Consider the following 25,211-nt stretch of genomic DNA (forward strand, 5'->3'; position numbering starts at 1 on the left):
TTCTCTCCAGTGTTAATGTGCTTTAATTGCCCAATTAGTCACTTTGTGTGTATGTTTGTCTGTGTGTCTACAACTCCAGTGTGGATTAAGTGGGTGATGGGTGGAAGACTGGAGGGAGGGACGGACGGACACCTGCAGCCGGAGTGTATAAGAGACCCTCACCATCAGGCGATGTTGGCCACTCATCTTCAACTCTTCATACTTTTTTTTTTTTGTAAATTATTTTTTTCAGGTCCGTCATGGAGGGACGCTTGCTGTTTCAGAGTTTGCTGATCTTGTGGTTGGTGCAATGTGTGCGCACTGGGGGTGAGTAAAAATAAAATAAAAACTAATATCACCTAACATACTTGGAACTCATGTTTGAATTGTGGTCAGTATGACCGGTGGATGTACTTGGTGTAAGGAACTCTATACAAGTAGATGTCAAAATCTTCAAATGTTTTTAATAATAATAAATTTTATTTGTATAGCGCTTTTCAGATTACTCAAAGACGCTTTACAGTAGAGAAAAAAATAAAAATAGAGTAAAAACAGAGTAAAAGATGCATTAAAATACAATATCCATACATTCATTCAGAGCTAAAAAAAAGTTAAGATAAAAAGTTAGACATTAAAAACAGATTTAAACAGGTAGGTTTTGAATTGTTTAAATTCCCGCTTTTGTGGAAAATTTAATTTTGATTTTTTTTCTAGTTTGAGCGGTGGAAAATCTCATGGTTCTAATTTTATTGATGCATGTGGTTTAAGTATGGTTTTCTATAATGGGCTAAAATAACCAATTTTATTTTTTTTAAACAACTTTTTGATACTTTTTTAAGTACAGTATAGAAATAGGACATTTTACTTTAAGTTTTATTTATTTTTTAAAAGGTTTTTCCATCTCTTGTATCTTGTTACATTATACATGAGTGCCTATTGCTTAATATTCAGCTGATGTATTGACATTCAATTTGGCGCACGCAGACCTCACAGCTTGGAGACCAGGGTTCAATTCCACCCTCAGCCATCTCTGTGTGGAGTTTACATGTTCTCCCCGTGCATGCGTGGGATTTCTCCGGGTACTCCGGTTTCCTCCCACATTCCAAAAACATGCTAGGTTAATTGGCGACTCCAAATTGTCCATAGGTATGAATGAGAGTGTGAATGGTTGTTTGTCTATATGTGCCCTGTGATTGGCTGGCCACCAGTCCAGGGTGTCCGAAGACAGCTGGGATAGGCTCCAGCACCCCCGCGACCCTCGTGAGGAAAAAGCGGTAGAAAATGAATGAATGAATGTAGCAAGTACTGTATAGAAATGGGACGTTTTACTTGTAAGTTTGTTTTTTTTTTTTTAAATGTTTTATTCCATCTCTTGTATCTTGTTACATTATGCATGAGTGCCTATTACTTAATATTCAGCCAGTGATGTATATATTGACATTCAATTTGGTGTGATGACAAACTATTTTCTTATTTTACATATAATGTAGGTATTTTTTGTATGTAAATTTTAATGACTACTGACGGGTTCGAACCCGTCCATGGCAGTTAGCGCTCCAAACCCTTGCTTCTGAATATTTTTTTTTTTTTTTTTTTTTTACATGTTGACATGCTGTCAAAAAGGATCACTTCCTGTGCGCTTCATTCATTCATTCATTCAAACACACTTGCAGCCGCAGCCTTGTAGCGTGCACGAGTGGTGCACCCTAGTTGCAGGTGCCAACAGACAGGATGAGATGAATGTCTTTTCGAATGCTCTGGTATGCCTGTCAAATTTCAAACGATCCTGTTAACCTGAAATCTTAGCAACCGCCCCAGTGTTGTCCATGAGCCATATATTCTGTTTTTTCTCCCCCATCCCCCCCCTTGCGGTCAGGCTGCATATACTCGGAAATCAAAGGCAGTGGAGCTTGGGTGGCAGCAGGCGTCTAAATTTAACATGGTACTGTGAAGACGCCAAAGAATGGGATTTACTGCTTGTACACAGTCACTCCATTGACCATCCTCGGTTCAACAAAGAATTTTAATCTATGGCCCAAAGAACCGCGGCACGACAATGGAGTCTAGTTTGCATTAATTCTGCATATATCTTTTGTACGCCATCTTTCCAATTCTGTGCTTCCAACTAATGCATAGTTTAAAATAATAATATGTAATGTGTTGAAGGTTATGGAGCTGGAGTATCAGGAGGCGCCAACGGCCAAGCACCGCATTTTAACGGTCAGTCACCATCTGTGCACATGAGATCGAAAACACTGTTTTATTTAAAGCTATAATGGCGTCATTTCAGGAAGGAGACCTCACAATGGCGGAGGGGTTAGAAGAATGCTGATGCCATCTAAAGGTTTAAGATTAACTGTCACAATGTTTTATTTTTTTATTTAACACCAGACATGCATCACTCTTATGTTTCTAAGGTGTAGGGTCACCAATGGGCGCACATAATGTATACGGTGTACACCCCAATAAAGGAGTTGGTGAGTCAATATGTCATTTAAGTGGTATTGCTCATAATTAATTATTATTATTTTTTTTTTTTACACTGAAGGCTATGGAGCAGCTGCCGGAATGGCCAATGGAGCAGGAAATAAAGGTGTCTACTGTCAAGTGCTTATTTTATCACCTGCCCTTAGGGACTAAAAGTGGAAATTTGTCACTGGCTATAATTTAGCATATTAACATAAAAATGTTAATTGATATACACTGTCCTCTACTAATTCCTATCTTATTTTTAAGGCTATGCACCAACAAATGGCGCCGTGAGGGGTTCAGGTGAGAGACCAAAAGGTAGATATTTAGAAAAAAATGGTTCGAGCTTTCACTGATTATTTATTTTTTTATAGGAGGAAATCCAGCAACTTTACCCAACGGAAATGGCGCTAAATATAATGGTACCATGTCCGAATTCTGGTATAAACCAGTTCCTACAAGTTGTGGAATTATTGTAGTGACACTTGAATGCATTTGTTGCAGGATATGGCAGTCAAGCTGGCCCAACCAATCAACAGCCAATGAAAGGAAACGGTAGGATTCTCATTCATCGTAAACATTTGTACAGTCTTTTTAATTGAATATATTTGCATTGGTTTAAGTGTGGTTTTCTATAATGGGCTAAAATAACCACTTGGGCCATTTTTTTTAATTTATTTTTTTTTTTTTAAAGTACTGTATAGAAATAGGACATTTTACTTTAAGTTTTCTTTTTTTTAAAGGTTTATCTCTTGTTACATTATGCATTCAGTCGGTGATGTATATATTGACATTCAATTTGGTGTGATGACAAACTAGTTTCTTATTTTACATATGATGTAGCAAGTACTGTATAGAAATAGGACATTTTACTTGTAAGTTTTTTGTATTTTTTTTTTTTTGAAAGGCAACGGTATGATTCTCATTCATCATAAACATTTGTATGGTCTTTAATTGAACATATTTGCATTGCAGGCTATGGAGCTCATGCTGGTGCCTTTGGTGGACATGGGAACAAAGGCAATGTAACACTTTTTTTCCATATGATTACTCTACTAGTAGTCATTGAACTCTTGGTGTCTTTACACAGGTTACGGAGGTGCTGTTGCTGGAACCAACCGCAATGCAAACAAAGGCCCAATGAATGGTATATTTACAGGTTTTATGCAGTTACTGTTGTGAGGATATTTCACAGCCAGGTAATAAACATAATGTTTTATTTTTAGGTTATGGTGCCGGTGCTCTTGGTGGAAATGGAGCTAAACCAAATGGTGAGTGACTACTGATGATGTCTTCTGAGTATATGATATACTGCATTTTAGATGAAAGAAAAATGATCCAATGCCGTGTACAATGTGATTCTATAGTTAGTTGTTGCAGACATTTTAGCATTTTCTTTTTTTAACTTTTTGAAATAATTTTTTACTTTTTCAAATGTGGAAAAGGCCACATCATATTGCCAAGTGTGCTCTAAAGCACTGGTAAAAATTCAACAGAATGTGAAATGTAGTTAGACACAGGCCAAAAGATTTGGACATCTTGGACATGGACATCTTTTTGAGGGATCAACATTTTTACCATCCATTTTAAATGGATGGATGATTTTTTTATGCTGCAAAACAAACAATATGACAACACTGAAGTTTTATTTGGAATTAACACTTCCTTTTTTTGTATCCCGTCCAGCCATTGGGGCAGATAATATTTTTGATCTAAATGCCCTTACATGCTAGACAGATTTGCTCTGTGTCAGGAAAGGCGCAAGCTACCACGTCCCTGTACTATGACATTTTATTTGATGTTTTTGTTATGTGAATTTGGAGAAGACGGTAGAGAGAGAGAGACAAAAACAGCAGCAATAGCAATTCCCATAAGAGTGACAAACAGGACTGCATCAGTTAAATGTCAATGATGGCTAAGGGTCCCAATGGAGATGATATCACTGAAATGAAACAATAAAGACATGAACCATGATAGTAAACAGAATTACAGCCATACAGTTGCAGTTGGAATTAACACTTCCAAATTCTCCTTTTTGCTAGGACACGGAGCACCAAACGGTGTACTGAATGGAGCTGGAAACAATGGTAATCACGACAAAGCCAACTTGTGACCTGTGTATTCCCATATGTGCGAATGCAGTTCTTTTTTTTATTATCTTTTCCATCATATTTTACAGTCATGGGGAGCCTTGGAAATAGACTTAAAGGATATAGTCGACCATACTATGGAGCAGGTAAATTGAACCACACTCTTTTTGGGTGAACGCAATTCAAAACTAACTTAGTTGTATGTGTGCATTTGTTTGACATAAACAAGGTCTTGGTGCAGGGATGGGAGCCTCCCAAGGTCAGGGCGTGCCTCAGTTGGCAAGGAACCAGGGCAAGGGTAAATTGATGCTTTACCATACGCTAATACATCTGGAATCATGTTTTTATTCGCTCTTCCAACGCATGCAATAATCGTTATGTGGGGCAATCATTGGCCTTTGACGCTGCAATGACTTAGACTACATTGTAACAGGTAACAGCAGAAAGGACACGCACCAGCAAATGCAAATAGACGGTGTGGACATTGAAAGGGTGAACGAAAATAAATTTCTGGGGATCACAATAGATGAAAATATGAACTGGAAACCTCATATTACAAATATACAACATAAAGTCGCCAGAAATATTTCAATATTGAACAAAGCAAAATTTGTTCTCAATCAGAAACCACTCCACACTCTTTATTGCTCTCTGGTTCTACTATATCTTACTTATTGTGTGGAAATATGGGCTAATAACTATAAAAACAATCTTCACTCGCTAAATGTACTGCAAAAAAGGCCAGTAAGGATAATTCATAATGCCGCCTACAGAGAACATACTAACTCCTTATTTCTAAACTCACAAATACTTCAACTTGCTGATATAGTTCATCTTCAAACAGCTAAAATGCATAAGGCTAAAAATAACCAATTAGCTAAAAATGTCATCCAATACTTCTCTACAAGAGAGGAGAAATATGATCTCAGGGAAGAAGTACATTTGAAACACTTCTATGCTAGGACTACGTTAAAAAGCCATAGCATTTCAGTATGTGGAATCAAACTATGGAATGGATTGAGTAAGACCCTCAAACAATGCACAACGATGAGCCAATTCAAGAAACAATACAAGCAGTTGATGTTTGCTAAATACAAGGATGAAGAGTCTTGAACCAGTCATGATGTGCTATATATATATCACTATATTGACACTTACTATGGTACCCATTATGGCATTGGATGGTCGTATCACCTCGTACTTCGGTATGTGACAAAAAATTTAAATAAAAAAAACTTAAACTATATTAGGAAAGCAGGAAGTGAACAAATGTACCATAAAATACTGTTGTATTGTACCATATATATCACTATATTGACAGTTACTATGGTACCCATTATGTCATTGTATGGTCATATGACCTCGTACTTTGGTACGTGACAAAAAAAAAAAAATACAAAAAAAACCTTAAACTATATTAGGAAAGCAGGAAGTGAACAAATGTAACAATTACTGATTGTAAAAGTACCAGATGTTGGGGTAGGATTTAATAAGCTTTGCTTCTTCCTTCTCCTTTTGGACATGTGGAACTGTGAACTGATTATGTGATGCATTCAATTGTAATCTGATGCATGTCCAAATGAAATAAAACCATTACCATTACATTGTATCTTAAGGTTACAACAGTGGTCACGGCAGTGCTCGTATGGGTCTGGGACCTCGGTATGGAAATGGTGGTACGAAAGGACCCAAACAAGGTTGGTCCTAAAAAAAAAAAAAAAAAAAAAAATCCACCACTATTAAGCTATAAATCAACTGTCTGACACCGAATTCAATCTTCAGGATACGGCGCTGCAGGAGATGTGCACAACAGACAACGTGGTTCCCCGATTGGTAAGCCATTAAATTGTGCTGGTGTCCCTAATGTCATGAGTGTTACAATGAGTAACATGCTGGCATTGTCTGTTTTCTAGGATATGCTGCAAACAGAGGAGGTACCAATACATCATGTAGTTGACAAATGTATTCACAAATTACCAGTAAATCCAATCTTTGGATTATTTTAAGGTTATGGAAATGGAGCTGTTCCTCATGGCTATGGAGGCGCCCCCAATGGTACTGAATTATATATTTTATCTCCAATATTGTTGCTGCATAACCACGCACCTAAACAAATGTTTATTTTTGGTTCAAGGCTTTGGAGCTGGAGCTGGTGCTGGTGGTGTTAAAGGATATGGATCCAAACCCAATGGTGACCCCCGCGGTTATGTACGCCTGTAAATACGCAGTGCGGTGATAACATCTGTGCTTTTGACAGGCTCTAGATTTGGAAATGCTGCAGCACTTGGAGGATCCGGAAGTAAACTCAATGGTGCATTTCATCTATATTCATAAAGGATGTACCACATTGTTTTATGTACACATTCTAATCAATATAAACCACTTTGTAGGATATGGAGGACTTGGTGCAGGCTCGATCCCTCAGCACACCAAAGGAGTTGGAGCTGTTTCACCTGGACAAGGTCGGATTCTTTATTTTTTTGTGCTATAATATCCAAACTGGACTAAATCTGAATTTGGCTCCACTATATCCCAGGCTATGGTGGTTCTGGTGCACAATTAGCTAAAGCAGCTAACTCTGGTAGGTGTGCATGCATGCCGTCTCCTGTATCCAGACTGTACACAGAATAATATTGTATGGTTCTCAGGTTATGGCCAGATGCCGTATGGAAAGGCTCCAAATGGAGAAGGTCTGAAAGGGGATGTTCTGTCGCCGCAGCAACCAAGCTCAGCATCACAGGAGGGTACCCCTCATCGCCCGATCATAGGTGGCGATATGCTTCCTGGGCCTGAGCCCACAAGTGGCGGCCTCGTTCTGGTGACCCAAGACCAGTACCGAAGATTGCCCTCACCAGTGCCGCAAGGGAAAAGCTACAAGCAGCCGTTGCCTCAGGGTATTCCAGAGCAGGGGCCAGTGTTCCCTCAGCACAAAGAGTCTAAGCTAGAAGGGGAACCCGCTCCTGGATCAGCGTTCCTCGGTCCGCAAGACAAGCGCCTGAAAGCTGGCGCACCAGCAGGGGGTTACATCCTGGCAGGAGAGACGCCTGCAGCCCTTCCTCAAGGTACGTACCGCCGTCTACTTCCTGGTTGCTGATTCTCAACCGATTATACCAACATTTACAGCAGGGGTATGAAGGGCTACATGACCAGTTTGCGGTGAACTTCCAAAATGACAAAACTGCACGGATCACTTTTTTTAGTAATGAGAACAAATAGAATAGTAGTAGTAACACTATGTGAAGCGACTGCTCACATATCAATGTTAATTATTTTCCACAATAATGGTAACAAAAACATATTTTTTAACAAGAAACATTTATTTATGTGCTCACATATTTGAAAGTCAGAGGGAACACCTTTCTGTGATTTTTTTTTTTCCACCTGCCTAGTGAAAGTCCTTTGTTTGTCCAAAGCTGCCTTTAACAAATGGGCCTTTTCTGTCCTTTATGCGCTGCCGGGTGGGTAGCTCGCATTGAACCTTTCGTGGCAAGTTTTGAAGTGTCTCTCCACATTGTGCCGCTTTGGTATTGCAACAGCCGTCCCGCAAATAAGACGCATACATTTTTCTTCAAAAAATTCTTCCTCCCAATCACTGTGGAAAATGTAAGTCCTTTTTCGCTTTTCTGCCATGTTTTTGGGGGCTGAACTGCACAAGTAAGCTAACTCATCACCGCTGCACTACAGTATATCCCTCCATGCAAATGGTTCACTAACTTTTTTTTTTTACAATCGTGTACCTCATATATACTATATACAAAAGGTGGCCAGAAATATTTCAATATTGAACAAAGTAAAACTTGTTCTCAATCAGAAATCACTCCACACTCTTTATTGCTCTCTGGTTCTACCATATCTTACTTATTGTGTGGAAATATGGGCTAATAACTATAAAAGCAATCTTCACTCGCTAAATGTACTGCAAAAAAGGTCAGTAAGGATAATTCATAATGCCGCCTACAGAGAACATACTAACTCCTTATTTCTAAAATGACAAATACTTCAACTTGCTGATATAGTTCATCTTCAAACAGCTAAAATAATGCATAAGGCTAAAAATAACCAATTAGCTAAAAATGTCATCCAATACTTCTCTACAAGAGAGGAGAAATATGATCTCAGGGAAGAAGTACATTTGAAACACTTCTATGCTAGGACTACGTTAAAAAGCCATAGCATTTCAGTATGTGGAATCAAACTATGGAATGGATTGAGTAAGACCCTCAAACAATGCACAACGACGAGCCAATTCAAGAAACAATACAAGCAGTTGATGTTTGCTAAATACAAGGATGAAGAGTCTTGAACCAGTCATGATGTGCTATATATATATCATTTTTCTTCAAAATGATTCCTCCCAAAATTCTTCCTCCCAATCACTGTGGAAAATGTAAGTCCTTTGCCATGTTTTTGGGGGCTAAACTGCACGAGTAAGCTAACTCCTCATCACCGCTGCACTATATCAGAAAAGCGGTGAGCGGACACGTGCGCACACATGAACTTTGACTTGAGGTAAGAGTTTGTTATAAAATATTTTTGTTTTAATTTTTGATGTTATAAGACGATTAAAAAAAATACATTAATGTAAGCAATTCTGATTAAAAATTTTAAAGTACAAAATAACTGACAATTTGTGACCAGTGCTATTTTTAGAAGATGCCTCGCGGGCGCCTTAAGTGGTGCACATGGGCGCCCGCGGGCACAGCGTTGGTGACCCCTGATCTACAGTATATCCCTCCATGCCAATGGTTCACTAACTTTTTTTTTTTTTTTTTTTACAATCGTGTAGTTTCAGATATTTGACTTGAAGCCATGTACTTCCTGCTCCTGCACATTTAATCATCAAACTTTTTTCATCTTAAAATATGAAACAGCATTTAATTTAAAAATAATTCTGGGTAAAATTTGTTTTGCTTTGTCACATTTTGATTGGATTGGAAATATACTGTAAATGAATTTTTTTTTTTTTTCATATAACGGACACGGCAATGAACAACTCCATGCTGTCTCCTTTCTGCTCTGTTGTCCTTTTGTCGTGACGTGTTCAGGCACATTTGTAATTGTGAATTTTAGGCACAGTTTTATTATTTTTATTCAGGCATTCCCTTATCACAACTTGTGTACCCCGGATTTACATGCACCCCACTCGGCTCTATGCCACTATCACGTTGGGAAGCACAAAGCTCCAAATCTGCTCCAATGTTGAATGATCTCCAGGCTTGATGCCTGAACAAAAACGTGCAGAGACAGATACTATGTTTAGGTTGGCAACAACTGTCAAGGGGTGTGCTGTTCCAGCTACAAGTTCTGAGAACATCCCTTTTTCCTGAAGGAACACCAGTTCACACACCCCTGGAAGAGGAAGTCAAGAATCTGGAGCCTGAGACAAGACCTGACAAGCTGGGGGTGAAAGGTGTCCCTTCAGGGGAAATTGGGTCAATTGGTAAACAAAATAGATCCTTAATAGATGTGCTGTAGTGCATGTTGGTATCTTCACTTGTGTGGTATTTGTTGCATTTAACATCCAATACCATATGTTAATACACTTTCATTTGTTTGGATCTTCACCTCGGTGTGCATGGAGTGCAACTCAAGTGTTTCCATAGTAAAACGTATTTACCATGTTGTATAAATGCAATGTTGGACCATTGAAGCTCTAATGTATTATTCCTCTCAATTTTAGAGAATGGAGGAGTTTTAAACGCTAAGGGGCAAGGAGCCAAAGCAACCAAACCTGGTAAGTCATTGTTGATGCACTACACTAGTGATGGGGATGTAAAAAAAAAATCCAAACTGTCCCTTTTTAATTTGTTGTGTGAATGGTAGCTAGATTAACTAGGATGCATTAAAACGATTAAGTGAAACTGGATAATTTCCAGCAGCACCACAGGTTTTCTCATGGAAGAGTGTTCCACAGTGCATTCATTCATTTTCTACTGCTTTTCCTCATGCGGGTCGCGGGGGTGCTGGAGCCTATCCCAGCTGTCTTTGGCGAGAGGCGGGGTACACACTGGACTGGTCGCCAGCCAGAAAAAAATGTAATTCTCAGCTTTATAAAGAGGAACATGAGTGAAGAAGGAATGGTTTACTATTCTGACAGACTTTCCATCCAGCACAAAAAGCAGCTGAGATGTACCCAACTGACCCAAATCCAAAGAAATACAGCTGAAATAGGTGCGGATTCTGGAAGCTCTAGAAAGTTTTCTGTGTTGGTTATTGTGTGTAGCTGCTCTATAGGAGTCTACAGATCATTCATTCATTCATTTTCTACCGCTTTTCCTCACGAGGGTCGCTGGGGGTGCTGGAGCCTATCCCGCCTGTCTTCGGGCGAGAGGCGGGGTACACCCTGGACTGGTGGCCAGCCAATCACATGGCACATATAGACAAACAACCATTCACACTCACATTCATACCTATGGACAATTTGGAGTCGCCAATTAACCTAGCATGTTTTTGTAATGTGGGAGGAAACCGGAGTGCCCGGGTATTGAACTCGGGTCTCCTAGCTGGTTCCACAGTACAATGGTTGGAATCACTGCTTTATAATGTGGTCAGTCAGATAATATGCAATATTATAAATGCCTCTATGTTCTAGACTGTGGCCCGGGAGGTGCAAGTGGGCAGTGGATGAAAATACCTAGACCAGGTAAAATCCAAATATTTAATCATTACCATGTGACCATACTAAAATGTTTAGCCAAATGTTGCATATGAATATAGATGACATTTTTAATTGTAATATCCCCCCAATTTAAGGCTATAATGCTGGAGCATCAGCAGGCTCGCACACCAAAGGTATGAATTCTACAAACACTTAAAAACATTTTTTTATTCTTGGGTTCACATCTCAAATGTTTGCTCTCAGGTTTGGGAGCAGGAGCTGGTGTTGCAAACCGATTTGGTGCTAATCCCAATGGTAAGTCAACCCTCTACTGCTCAGTCTTTGCAAATTGCAAAATGCTGTGTATTTACTTTGCTTGCTATGTATTTAAAGGTTATGGTGCAGGAGGCTATACTGCTCCTAGAAATGGATATGGCGCTGGTAATTATTTTCCAACTGACACGTACACTAAAGTATCGGGTGCAACAATGCATAAAATTCACGGTTCAGTTTGTGACCCCTCTATAGAATATGTATTTGTATCGTCAATGCAAATAGATTGTTGCACTCCTATAAAGTACAGGCTTACAGTAAAGCCTGCGTTATGCTTTCCACAACGTCCTTGAGGACAGATGACGTCATTTTCGCACCACTACTCGAGGGGGCGTGTGCGTGAAAATGACATTTGTCCGCACAGACCTCGCTTATGCGGAAAGCATAAAACAGGCTTAATCCAGCCTTCAGTCATCTTGGGGGATGTGCCTTGGATATCAAGCCCCAGCAGCAAAGTCGGTAAACACTTTACATACCATACTTAAACAATGAATTAATACCATCAGGTTACAGACAAGGAGCTTACCTTGGTGGAACTGGCTACGGAGAAGGAAACTCTTACGCAGGTGCGCATTCACCCATACACCACTATACAGGTAATGCACATGTTATTAATGAGCCCTATTGTATTTACAGGAAATGCAGGTTATAGTGATGGTGTCAATTCCAAAGCAGGTAGGTTTAGGTGCTTTATCTTTTTATGTGAACATGGTTGTAGCTCACTGAGGAGGTTGCTGTTTATTTTGCAGGCTTTCCGAAGGCATATGGTGCTGGTGGTGTACAGCCCAGCTATGCTAGTAAGCAACATAATGATCCGCTTAACGACCTTTTTGATTTGTCTTGATTTATTTAACGTCAAGATTGTCTGCACTTGCTAAACGCAGAGTTCATACATGGTAAGTCAGGGGTTCTTCAGCTAGCAGCTCATGAACTCCTATACTGATAAGATAATAAAATGAGGTTCGGCAGTAGTCCAAAGTCATCAGGAGCGCTTCGTAGTGTGACCAGTTACAGCAAAGTGGGCAACTGGAGGAAGGTTCTGGGTGGAATAAATTAAAACATAGTTTTGGAAATCCAAGGAAATACAGCTGGTGCTTCAATTCCGGAAGATCTAGAAAGCTTGCCGTGCGTGTTATCGTGCGTAGCTCATCTACAGGAGTCCACAACTTAATACAAAAATGTTGAAACATCTCCAGGTCTTGGCCAAGGTGTTCCTACAGCAGATGCAAAATCAGGTACGGCAAAACGGCAAGTTTAGACGTCACTGAGTGAGCAACTAAGTTTGGCACAGAACTGGAATTTTTGGGTGTTCCACTTTTTTTTTTTTTCTCCCCTGCAGGTGGTGGCATGCAGGTTCCTTACGCTGGTGCCACAGCTGGACTAGATGGTAAGATTTTATTATGGGGTTAAATTTGAATATGGAGCATATGGAGACGTGTGTTTTGTGTATTTATTTTTGTAATACTTCAGGAGCGAGTCATCCACAGCCACAATCAGCTGGTCTTGGTCTTAATGGAAAGCAAGGCCTCATTCATGGTACGTAATGGTAATGGTTTTATTTCATTTGAACATGCATCAGATTACAATTGAATGCATCCCATAATCAGTTCACAGTTCCACATGTCCAAAAGGAGTAGGAAGAAGCAAAGCTTATTAAATCCTACCCCTCCATCTGGTACTTTTACAATCAGTAACTGTTACATTTGTTCACTTCCTGCTTTCCTAATATAGTTTAAGGGTTTTTTTTGTAAATTTTTTGTTTTCATTTTTAATTTTGTATTTGTATTTTTATTGCTTTCCTAATATAATGTAAGGGTTTTTCAATGTATTTCAATTTTTTTTGTATTTTTAATTTTTTGTCACGTACCGAAGTATGAGGTGATATGACCATCCAATGAAATAATGGGTACCATAGTAAGTGTCAATATAGTGATATATATATATAGCACATCATGACTGGTTCAAGACTCTTCATCCTTGTATTTAGCAAACATCAACTGCTTGTATTGTTTCTTGAATTGGCTCATCGTTGTGCATTATGTATAATGAATATTTTTTTTTATATTACATTTCTCTGTGTTGTCAGGAATGGATGGCTTACCTTATGGTGGTCAGACTGGGATGGGTACAGAGAAAGCAAACGCCAAGTATGGTGAGTTTGGTTGCACTTTTTTTTTCTCCCACACATGCGGTCAATAAAAATCAGGTCTTCCATCTTTTGTGTCGTCCTGATCAGGCATTGGTGGACTGCAGTTTGGTAGCAACCCCTTGGTAGGAAATTATGGTATGTTTGACGGTCTTAAATTTTCACTATACTGTTTCTTTTTGGTCCTGACATTCCAACATTTGTCGATTTGTCATGCAGGCTATGACATTTATGGGCCTGCTGCTGATGTAAAGGCTGGAAAACATGGTACTTTTTTTAGTAGAAATAATGCTCAGATTGACACCTATAAGCTCTTGCATTCTCTCAGGTGTACTTTAAAGGAAAACTGTACTTTTTTGGAGGGGGGTGGCTGTCCTAGAAGTCGCCTGATTCATTCATTCATTCATTTTTTACTGGTTGTCCTCACGAGGGTTGCGGGGCTGGAGGTGTCTTCAAGCGAGAGGTGGGGTACACCCTGGACTGGTGACAAACAACCATTCACACTCACATTCATACCTATGGACACTTATGGACAATTTGGAGTCGCCAATTAACCTAGCATGTTTTTGGAATGTGGGAGGAAACCGGAGTACCCGGAGAAAACCCACGCATGCACGGGGAGAACATGCAAACTCCACACAGAGATGGCCCAGGGCAGAATTGAACTTGGGTCTGCATGCTAACCACTCGTCCGCCTTGCAGCCCAGGCTTATTTTTAACATTTATTCACTCCTTATTGCCATTAATGTTACCGTCAAGGTTTTGCGCAGTTGCCTTGTGTCCATCGGTTGGGAACATTGAAGTGAATACACACACACTGTTTAGGCACATGTCGCATTCACTGACACTCAGAAATCGCTAAACTAACACAAAACTGCCAGGAGCTCGCTCATTCATTCATTCATTTTCTACCACTTATCCTCACGAGGGTCGCAGTGCGTGATGGAGCCTATCCCAGCTGTCTTCAGCCGAGAGGTGGGGTACACCCTGGTCTGGTGGCCAGCCAATCACAGGGCACATATAGACAAACAACCATTCACATTCATGTTTTTGTAATGTGAGAGGAAAACACTCTGTAAAACAGGGTGAGATCCACCTCAGTGGTATTTCTTTATGTACAGAAAAGGGAAATATGCATAAGGATTGTGGATGGTTAAAAAAAAGTACAGTTTTCCTTTTGAAGTTGTGCCCTGTGATGTGATCCTGTGATTGCATTCCCAACAACTGCTGCGGCAAAGTGCTGGGAAATGATCCCATTTCCCTTAGTTGGTCTGAAAATGAATACCAAATGTGTTTTATGTTCGTCAATCTATGCTACAACGAAGCATAAGGTAACTATTTACATCAAAGTATCAGGACATAAACAGGAAAATCCATATTTAATGTAATTGTAGGTGGTGCCAGTATGGGTGGGCTTCCAGTAGCAGGACAATATGGTCAGTGTGACGCACCAGCTAGACAATATACATAAGTGGCATGGTATTGAACGTCTGCTTTGCTCAGGATATGGCGGCTTTCCCAACCTCCTTGGTTTTGGCACTAATGGAAAAATGGCTGGCAAGTATGGTAAGTGTTTAGTGTTAGTTTTTGTGTTGACATACACAATGTTTTTAATGTCATTTTGGTCCCGGGGGCTATTGTTTATGCAGGTTATGGAAGAATGCCCCATGAAGCTCAGCCAGTCAGATTTGGGCCTCAGGTCAAGTCTCCCAGCACTGGCAATTATGGTAACTAAACCTTGACTGTGCATGTAAAAAAGCATTCTGAGTTGTCTTACGGTTTCATTCAGGTCCAGTTGGCTCAACATATCAGTCAGGACCGCTTGGATTCGGACCAAGTGTGAATTACGGTAAGATCCGCCAACCAGGACACCTGATATGATTATATCAGATATCATCATTGGTCACAAAAACATCACAACATCCACTCATAACTTCTGTCTCAAACTCGACAGTGACACCCTCAGTCCATCCCCGCTCATCCGCAACCTCGCCATCCCAGACTACACCAGAATTTGTGGTCACATTTGGTTACCGATGCTGTAGAAAATGCTAAAATATTAAAGCTACTTACCATTGAGAGACGTCTTGAAGTAACCATTAGAACAAAACAGACCATTAGGGTTGGGTGATATTTTTTCTCAACACTATGCTAGCATTATCATCAAACTAGCTAGGAAAGATTTTCAACACCTCAGTAAAACATACGTACTAGGGGTGGGTAATTTCTTCTAAACGCTATGCTAGCATTATCATCAAACTAGCTAGGAAAGATTTTCAACACCTCAAACATACGTATGTACTAGGGTTGGGTAATATTTTTTCCAAAAGCTATGCTAGCATTATCATCAAACTAGCTAGGAAAGATTTTCAACACCTCAGTAAAACATACGTACTAGGGTTGGGTGATATTTTTTTCTAAAAGCTATGCAAGCATTATCATCAAACTAGCTAGGAAAGATTTTCAACACCTCAGTAAAACATACGTACTAGGGGTGGGTAATTTTTCTAAAAGCTATGCTAGCATTATCAAACTAGCTAGGAAAGATTTTCAACACTTCAGTAAAACATACGTACTAGGGGTGGGTAATTTTTCTAAAAGCTATGCTAGCATTATCAAACTAGCTAGGAAAGATTTTTAACACTTCAGTAAAACATACGTACTAGGGGTGGGTAATTTTTCTAAAAGCTATGCTAGCATTATCAAACTAGCTAGGAAAGATTTTTAACACTTCAGTAAAACATACGTACTAGGGGTGGGTAATTTTTCTAAAAGCTATGCTATGCTTTCTCTACTGTAAAGCGTCTTTGAGTACTCTAACTTACAGTAACCTATTTCTGTTTACCAAGATGGCAGTGATGGTTCCTATGTGCCACAAGGTGTTGGACTTGGCGTGGAAGGAAAGCCTGCTGAGAAATACGGTGTGTTTCAATTTCTATGATTTATCGTGATTTATTTCTACATATTGTTTTTTTTAACAGATAACCAAGGAGCCCCCCTGAGCCAGGCTCTTGAATCGGCGTCTGAAAGCAAAACAGGTACTATGCAGTACATCATGCATCCCCACTGCAACATGGAATCAAAGTGTAAATGTATTTAACTTAAAATTATTTGTTATTTACTATTTTATTATTTTTTTCCTTGTTACTCTTTCTGGTTTACTCCTCTCAGTGGAAGGTGTTCCAAGGTCTTCACGAGCAGGCGAAGGCGAGGGGTTGGCAAATAATAAATTTGGTAGGTGACCAACATTTTTTTTTTTTCTTCCTCCAGTGTAGTGGGGTAATGCTTTCATGGTTTAATTCCAGAAAATGTGGGCTACATAAGTGGAAGCAAACTGCAGCCTGAAGGTAAAACCATTCATGATGTGCTACGTATATCACTATATTGACACTTACTATGGTACCAATTATGTCATTGGATTGTTATATCACCTCGTACTTCGGTACGTGATAAAAAATATAAACAATATAAATAAATAAATAATAAAAATATTTAAAAGATAATAAAAATTAATAAAATACATGAAAATAAAATAAAAAAACAACTTATAGGAAAGCAGGAAGTGAACAAATGTAACAGTTACTGATTGTAAAAGTACCAGATGGAGGGGTAGGATTTAATAAGCTTTGCTTCTTCCTACTCCTTTTGGACATGTGGAACTGTGAACTGATTATGTGATGCATTCAATTGTAATCTGATGCATGTTCAAATGAAATAAAACCATTTCCATGACATATACCGTACAAGAGCAGGCCTTCTGACGTACTGAATGGCTAGCTGTGGTCCTACCGAGGACCGCTTAGTTTCCCCGCAAGTTGTCTGGTGCAAACCCAAGTCTGCCCTGAACAGTGCCTGTAGTAAACATTACATTATGAGGGAAAAGAGGGAATTTACAACAGTATTATTATCATTCATAGCAGCAATGCTATAGTTCGGTCTGCTTGGTTTCGGGACAAAAACAAAAAAAACTTCAACTATATTAGGAAAGCAGGAAGTGAACAAATGTAACAGTTACTGATTGTAAAAGTACCAGATGGAGGGGTAGGATTTAATAAGCTTTGCTTCTTCCTACTCCTTTTGGACATGTGGAACTGTGAACTGATTATGGGATGCATTCAATTGTAATCTGATGCATGTTCAAATGAAATAAAACCATTACCATTCCAAAACCACAACAAGGAAGTAATGTAATGATGAGACAAACTTTCTTCCCTTTTCTCTCCAAAGTTGTCTCTCTACCTGCGGCGCCCACTCCCAGTTCCGCCGTGGACTCTTCTCTCACGCCTGGTGGAACAGATGACCTTTCCTCCGATCTCACGGGCGCCGGCGGCCTCATTTATGATTCCACAGGCGCCGGACAGAATCAGGCACGGGAGTCGGAGCAGCCGGATGAAGCGGAGCAGCTGCCACGTCAGATCCACATCCAGCAGCACCTCAAACTGCATTTTCACCCTCAAGGCAAGTACTATTAGTAGTTACACACGTAATGGTATACGTGGCTAATTAAAAGGGAGGGGTCCAGCGTATTCACTTAGGCGCATCATTATGTACTGGATTTACAAGAACTCCGACTTCAACATCCAATTGAATGGAAGAATACACAATCTTTATGGTAATGGTTTTATTTCATTTGAACATGCATCAGATTACAGTTGAGTGCATCCCATAATCAGTTCACAGTTCCACATGTCTAAAAGGAGTAGGAAGAAGCAAAGCTTATTAAATCCTACCCCTCCATCTGGTACTTTTACAATCAGTAACTGTTACATTTGTTCACTCCCTGCTTTCCTAATTTTATTTTATTTTTATTTATTTTATAAATTTTTATTATTACTTGAAAAAAAAAATATATATATAAATAAAATAATTATACAAATAAAATAAAAGAAAAAATAAATAAAATTAAAAATAAAATAAATAAAAAATTAAAATAAAATTTAAAAATTGAATAAAAAATAAAGTAAAATTAAAACTTAGGAAAGCAGGAAGTGAACAAATGTAACAGTTACTGATTCACTTCCTGCTTTCCTAATTTTATTTTATTATTTTAATTTTTTTTGTTTTTTTTTTTTGATGGTTCGCAAAGGGCCAAGGTGGTTGGACTTGACCAAAACCCCTTCGCATCTTCAGTTTAACAGCTATGTCCTGACGGGCTACCGTCCGATGTCCACTGCTCAGGAGTGTCTACAGAGCCTGTTTTATTTATTTTTTTAATTTAAAAAAATATATATATTTATTTGTCCCGTACCGAAGTACCAGATGATATGAGCATCCAATGACATAATGGGTACCATAGTAAGTGTCAATATAGTGATATATATATATATATATAGCACATCATGACTGGTTCAAGACTCTTCATCCTTGTATTTAGCAAACATCAACTGCTTGTATTGTTTCTTGAATTGGCTCATCGTTGTGCATTGTTTGAGGGTCTTACTCAATCCATTCCATAGTTTGATTCCACATACTTTATAATTCTGCATTATGTAACTAATACATGCGTCTACAAAAACCTAGGCAAATGCTTGTCAGTCGAGTGTACAATTTGCTACGTTATGAATCCTAGGAAAATAACCATCTTTTCCATAACTTATTTACTTTTGTCTTCAGGGTCCAAAAATGCTAATCATGATTTGAATGGCTTCTTTGGGAACAGTGGCTACAAGGGTAAGAACAAAGGCACACGAGACATACAAATTTCTGATTTTGCTCATCGTTGTACTTTTTTTTTTTCTGTTCCACACAGGTTAATGACTCCTTCCTCTGTCATTGTATGTTTTCATCACTGTTGTATATTGAATCTAATCCCCATCAGTCTTTTAACGTTTTAGACATTTAATGTTTTTGTGTATTATATGTACAGTAATCCCTTTTTTATCGCTGTTAATTGGTTCCGCAGCCGACCACAGTAAATGAATTCCTGCAAAGTAGTTTAAACTGAATATTTTCACAGTAGGAACATAGAAAACATCTGACTTCCTGAATAAGATCTTTACCATTAGAGCCCCCATACATGAAATAACACCCCTATAGTCACTTTTTAAATTACCAAATATATTAGATGCAAGCAATTTAAGGCTCGTGCTTGCGTTTCAATAAATGACAAATGACGTGTTATGATGACTTACTGTATTGTGAGATAAAATATTATAAAATAAACTGCTGTCGTTGGCGATGAAGTCTGATGCGTGGTACTAGTGACACCTCGTCTTTAGTTTATTTCATTTGGAACATTTGGATGCTAAATTTAGGCCAAGACGCATTTGCTTAATATGCATTTTTATGGACTAATAGGCCCTAGTTGACCACAAAACGGCGATCATTTTGGACTGAGGGCTGTATACAGTTTAATGCACCCTGTAACTTCAGTCTATCCTGCACTTATACGTATATACATGTCTACACTGAAAAAAATATTTTGGCTCAACATAAAAAAAATACTGTAATTTGTTACACCTGAATTTATTTTTTTCTCTAAATTTAAGTGGTTGAATTTTTATTTATTTTGAATATATTTTTTACCTTAAGACAAAGAAACTGCATTCATACAAAGTAAAAATATAATTAATAACAAATACTAAACAATTTTTATCCTTTGTTACAACTAAATTTTTCATTTTGGATAAAAACAATTTTTACTATTACATATAAGTATAGATTTTACTTTGTTATAAACTAATTGAATTGCTGTAATTTGTTACATGCATTTTTTTTAGTTCTCAAATTAAATTTCTGATGCAGTACAAAGTATAATTTTAATTATACCTTTGTCAGACAGACAGAATACTTAATTAATCCCTTTGGGATTCCCTCGGGGAAATTGGCATCTCTACTGCTATGTATAGCACTGTTTAAAGTAAATAAATAATAATAAAAGTAAAGTGTAAAAGAATATAATATAAAGCCTATCCTGCACTTACATATACATGTCTACACTGAAAAAAAATACTTTGATCAACTTTTTAGAATTACTGTAATTTGTTACACCTAGATTAGTTTTTCTCAAATTAAATTTCATGACGTGGTTGAAACCATACATTTTTATTTATTTGGAATACATTTTTGACCTTAAGACAAACTGCATTCATACAAAAAATATAATTCATAACCAAAGACTAAACAATTTTTACCCTTTGTTACAACTTAATTTTTCATTTTGGAAAAAAATAATTTTTACTATTACAAGTATAGATATTACTTTATTATAAAGTAATTAAATTGCTGTAATTTGTTACATGCATTTTTTTTAGTTTTCTCAAATTAAATTTCTGATAATTTGAATCATACCTTTGTCTGACAGACAGAATACTTAATATTAATATTAATCCCTTCGGGATTCCCTCAGGGAAATTGGCATCTCCACTGCTCCATGTATAGCACTGTTTAAAGTAAATAAATAATAATAAAAGTAGATAAAGTATAAAAATAAAATAAAATATTAATAAATAAAATAAATTAATAAAATAATAAATGAAATAAAATATTAATAAATAAAATAAAATAAATTTACAAAAACTCAAACTATTAATGAGCAACTTGTTTTGCATAGGAAAATGACTACTGGTGGCAAGCACGCTAATGTACCGTGTTTGATGGACTAAAGTCACACTGCAACTCCATTCTGAAACATGCACATCAGTTATAATACAATTTGAGACGGTGTGATGGATTTATTTGCTAAGACGCCAGTCGGATGCAGTAGTGCGCATGGCAGTTTTCCAGGATTACCGCAGCTTTATCCTTAAGAGTAAGAAGGACGTGCTGATTGGTCGGACTGCAAGCATGCCACTCAACCAGAGCTACAGGTTGCTTGTTTCCTGCGGCAGTTACCTGTGGAGGGATGGCTGACGGTTGCGGAGGTCTCCGCCCGCCTCACTGTGGTACTCCGTGGCCTTTCTTAGGATGTTGAACTCTGCTACTAGGTTTTTTTTTTTTATTTATTTTTTTATGATGATTAGCAAAGGGCCGAGGTTGTTGGACTTGACCAAAACCCCGTCGCATCTTCAGTTTAACAAATATGTCCTGACGGGCTACCGTCCGATGTCCACTGCTCAGGAGTGTCTCCAGAGCCTGTTTTACATGCACAATGAACTGGGAAACATCTACACTCATGGTAAGGAACTTTTTCTTTGTAAACATGCATCCATTTTTTTTTTTTTTCCTCCCCAACTTGCTGCACATGCCCGCTTGTACTCTCACTTGTGGCCATTTTGAAAGCTGACTTGATAGAGCTGTGTAATGAGGATATGGGGTATTAGCCGTAATCCTCCCTGGGAATCCCTGTCCTGGAAATATCCTGCTGTTAATTGGCTCTTTATCAGCTGACTGCGTGGCTTCATGTTTTATAATGCAATGCTAATTTGTAGAAATGTCTACATCTAACTGCACAATTGGCAATTTAATGTGGTTTTTAAAGAGTGCTCAGTTTTAGCAATCGATTTGCTTTTTCTGGGTTGCAGCAAGCAATGTTAAGGTGCCAAGCATCCCAAGATTTGTAAACCCCTGAATGCATCGTCTTCATGCTCCATTAGTAAGGATAATTCATAATGCCGCCTACAGAGAACATACTAACTCCTTATTTCTAAACTCACAAATACTTCAACTTCAAGATATAGTTCATCTTCTAGATCACCTCGTACTTCGGTACGTGACTAAAAATTTAAAAATAAAAATTTTAAATAAAAAAATGTAACATTTAAAAAAATAATTCAATTATTTTTTTTACTTAAACAAAAAACAATTATTAAACTATATTAGGAAAGCAGGAAGTGAACAAATGTAACAGTTACTGATTGTAAATTGAACCCTCAAGCGTGAGTACTTTGGTAATGACTTAATACTAACAACTTTTAGTAAAGATAAGTCACCTCGTACTTCGGTATATGACAAAAATAAATTTAAAAAAATTGCAAAATTAAAAACAAACTATTAGGAAAGCAGGAAGTGAACAAATGTAACAGTTACTGATTGATTCACTCATCTCGTACATACCTCGGTATGTGACAAATTTTAAAAAATTGCAAAATTTAAAAAAATTTTAAAAATTAAAAAAACTATTAGGAAAGCAGGAAGTGAACAAATGTAACAGTTACTGGTTGTAAATTGAACCCTCGAGCGCAAATTCTTTGGTAGTGACTTAATACTAACAACTTTTACTAAAGATAAATCACCTCGTACTTCGGTATGTGACAAAAATAAATTAAACATTTTTTTTATTTTAAAATTAAAAAAAAAACTATTAGGAAAGCAGAAAGTGAACAAATGTAACAGTTACTGATTGTAAATTGAACCCTGAGCGTGAGTACTTTGGTCATGACTTAATACTAACAACTTTTAGTAAAGATAAGTCACCTCGTACTTTGGTATGTGACAAAAATAAATTTAAAAATTAAAACTAAATTATTAGGAAAGCAGGAAGTGAACAAATGTAACAGTTACTGATTAAACCATTAAAAAATTTTTTTTTTTAAAAAACAATTAAAAACATTTTTTTTAATTAAATAAAAAAACTTAAATTATATTATGAAAGCAGGAAGTGAACAAATGTAACAGTTACTGATTGTAAAAGTACCAGATGGAGTGGTAGGATTTAATAAGCTTTGCTTCTTCCTACTCCTTTTGGACATGTGGAACTGAACTGATTATGGGATGCATTCAATTGTAATCTGATGCATGTTCAAATGAAATCAAACCATGACCATTTTGTCCCTCACCATCCCCTAAGTTAATTAGTTCTAACACTCTTACTGCAAGGAATGAAAAGGGTATCAACTCATGTGTGCCGTCTTGGTTCCAATGCAGTCCAAAGAAATGAACACCAATCTTCTCAACTTCTCCAGGTATCCCCTTCTTCCTCTTCCTGGTACTGCTGCCCTTCAGTATCCCATGGAGAGATGTTGACAGTATCTGGATTGGTGTGGTCCACTACCTGGCCTGCTTAAGTCCCACTGTGGGTTCTGTGGTCTACCACGTGTTCATGAACCATGTGGGTGGGGAGCACGTGTATGATGCCTTGCTGTCGCTGGACATGTTTGGGGTCTGCTTGGTCAACAGTTTGGGTAAGTGTGTGTGTGCGGGGGGGGGGGGTTAATCTTAATGGACCTCAAATATGATGGATCATGTGATTTCTCCCAGCCAATTATGAAACTATTTTTATCATTAGGTGCTCTTCCAATCATCCACATCACGCTCCTGTGCTTCCCGACCGTACGGCAGGTCGCCATGTTGGCCTACGTCTTCCTGTCAGCCTACAGCATCTACTGCGCCACCACAGCCCGCACAAATATCCTGCGTCTGCGGGCCTTCGTGTGGCAGGTCCTGTTCCGTTTCAGCCTCTTCCTGTTCCGGGTCTACGGCAGTGGAGTGGGCAGCCCCCACTCTCTGCGGCTCTTTGTCATCATGGACACTCTGGCTGTCCTGGGGGGTGTAGTGAATATAATCCAGATACCCGAACGCTTCAGTCCAGGTCTGTTTGACAACTGGGGAAACAGCCACCAGATCATGCATGTCATGGTTATTTGTGGCATCATTTACATGCACTGGGGGACTCTGGAGGATCTCACCTGGGTTAAGAACTACCAGTGTCCTACTCAGTGAACCTGTTTTTAGAACTAGACTATTTATTAAATTGCACTTTGCCCTGGAGGCAAAAAGGGACAACTTAGTGTTAAATCTGCGTGACCATGTTTAAGTTTTATTTTGAATAGCATAAATAATATATTTTTACATCTGATTCCAGTGTGGTATTGGCTTATTTTACACTTAAACACATTTGACTTCCCCAAAATGAATTCCTCATAATTTCCATAACATGCATATTAGGTCCTGAGAAAGCAAATGATTGCCAACAACATAAAAACTGTTTTATTACACACACACACAAAATGGGTGCAACCATACGTGGATCTGCATTGAGCCGTTCAATACACATTGTACCCAACTATGGTAATGGTTTTATTTCATTTGAACATGCATCAGATTACAATTGAATGCATCACATAATCAGTTCACAGTTCCACATGTCCAAAAGGAGTAGGAAGAAGCAAAGCTTATTAAATCCTACCCCTCCATCTGGTACTTTTACAATCAGTAACTGTTACATTTGTTCACTTCCTGCTTTCCTAATATATATATTTTTTATTTTAAAATTTTAATTATTTTTTAAATTTATTTTTGCACGTACCAAAGTACGAGGTGACTTATCTTTACTAAATGTTGTTAGTATTAAGTCATTACCAAAGTACTCACGCTCAAGGGTTCAATTTCCAATCAGTAACTTACATTTGTTCACTTCCTGCTTTCCTAAGTTTGTTTTAATTTTTTATTTATTTTTGTCATATCGAAGTACGAGGTGACTTTATCTTTACTAAAAGTTGTTAGTATTAAGTCATTACCAAAGTACTCACGCTCAAGGGTTCAATTTACAATCAGTAACTTACATTTGTTCACTTCCTGCTTTTCTAAGTTTTTTAATTTTTTTATTTTTGTCACATATCGAAGTACGAGGTGACTTATCTTTACTAAATGTTGTTAGTATTAAGTCATTACCAAAGTACTCACGCTCAAGGGTTCAATTTCCAATCAGTAACTTACA

The 25,211-nt window shown here is 38.0% G+C and overlaps 4 protein-coding genes and 2 long non-coding RNA genes across 6 annotated transcripts; all 6 read left to right on the top strand.

Moving 5' to 3' along the window:
* The first annotated feature begins 205 nt into the window (after nt 1-205).
* Nucleotides 206-2,415, top strand: LOC144895244 (uncharacterized). The gene is made up of 3 exons (XR_013625735.1): nt 206-306; nt 2,146-2,199; nt 2,270-2,415. It is a non-coding gene; the product is annotated as an uncharacterized LOC144895244 (long non-coding RNA).
* A 132-nt stretch (nt 2,416-2,547) lies between these two features.
* LOC144895266 (uncharacterized) lies at nt 2,548-6,495 on the top strand. Its single transcript, XM_078788847.1, has 10 exons — nt 2,548-2,572; nt 2,716-2,751; nt 3,539-3,595; nt 3,675-3,719; nt 4,491-4,535; nt 4,628-4,684; nt 4,768-4,836; nt 6,155-6,235; nt 6,321-6,371; nt 6,452-6,495. Exons 1-10 carry the CDS (start codon nt 2,548-2,550, stop codon nt 6,493-6,495), a joined length of 510 nt encoding a protein of 169 aa, XP_078644973.1.
* A 187-nt stretch (nt 6,496-6,682) lies between these two features.
* On the top strand, nt 6,683-7,001 carry LOC144895263 (uncharacterized). Its single transcript, XR_013625765.1, has 3 exons — nt 6,683-6,729; nt 6,796-6,849; nt 6,929-7,001. It is a non-coding gene; the product is annotated as an uncharacterized LOC144895263 (long non-coding RNA).
* A 78-nt stretch (nt 7,002-7,079) lies between these two features.
* LOC131110019 (uncharacterized) lies at nt 7,080-13,954 on the top strand. Its single transcript, XM_078788848.1, has 15 exons — nt 7,080-7,119; nt 7,187-7,600; nt 9,868-9,978; nt 10,219-10,272; nt 11,401-11,451; nt 11,976-12,035; nt 12,106-12,144; nt 12,219-12,266; nt 12,666-12,704; nt 12,809-12,856; nt 12,940-13,005; nt 13,556-13,621; nt 13,706-13,753; nt 13,835-13,882; nt 13,944-13,954. Exons 2-15 carry the CDS (start codon nt 7,198-7,200, stop codon nt 13,952-13,954), a joined length of 1,092 nt encoding a protein of 363 aa, XP_078644974.1. The 5' UTR covers nt 7,080-7,119; nt 7,187-7,197.
* Nucleotides 13,955-14,986: 1,032 nt separating this feature from the next.
* Nucleotides 14,987-19,734, top strand: LOC144895267 (uncharacterized). The gene is made up of 10 exons (XM_078788849.1): nt 14,987-15,051; nt 15,119-15,181; nt 15,265-15,342; nt 15,405-15,464; nt 16,465-16,536; nt 16,597-16,653; nt 16,787-16,849; nt 16,921-16,962; nt 17,843-18,073; nt 19,229-19,734. Exons 1-10 carry the CDS (start codon nt 15,021-15,023, stop codon nt 19,447-19,449), a joined length of 918 nt encoding a protein of 305 aa, XP_078644975.1. The 5' UTR covers nt 14,987-15,020; the 3' UTR covers nt 19,450-19,734.
* Nucleotides 19,735-21,418: 1,684 nt separating this feature from the next.
* Nucleotides 21,419-24,350, top strand: LOC131109600 (progestin and adipoQ receptor family member 4). Its single transcript, XM_058061769.2, has 3 exons — nt 21,419-21,731; nt 23,458-23,676; nt 23,781-24,350. The coding sequence occupies exons 1-3, from the start codon at nt 21,521-21,523 to the stop codon at nt 24,212-24,214; spliced, it is 864 nt and encodes a 287-aa protein (XP_057917752.2). The 5' UTR covers nt 21,419-21,520; the 3' UTR covers nt 24,215-24,350.
* Nucleotides 24,351-25,211: the final 861 nt, after the last annotated feature.

Source organism: Doryrhamphus excisus, unplaced genomic scaffold (genome assembly GCF_037039965.1).
Source record: "Doryrhamphus excisus strain RoL-2023G ecotype Guam unplaced genomic scaffold, RoL_Dexc_Guam_v1.1 HiC_scaffold_24, whole genome shotgun sequence".
Classification (NCBI taxonomy): Eukaryota; Metazoa; Chordata; class Actinopteri; order Syngnathiformes; family Syngnathidae; genus Doryrhamphus; species Doryrhamphus excisus.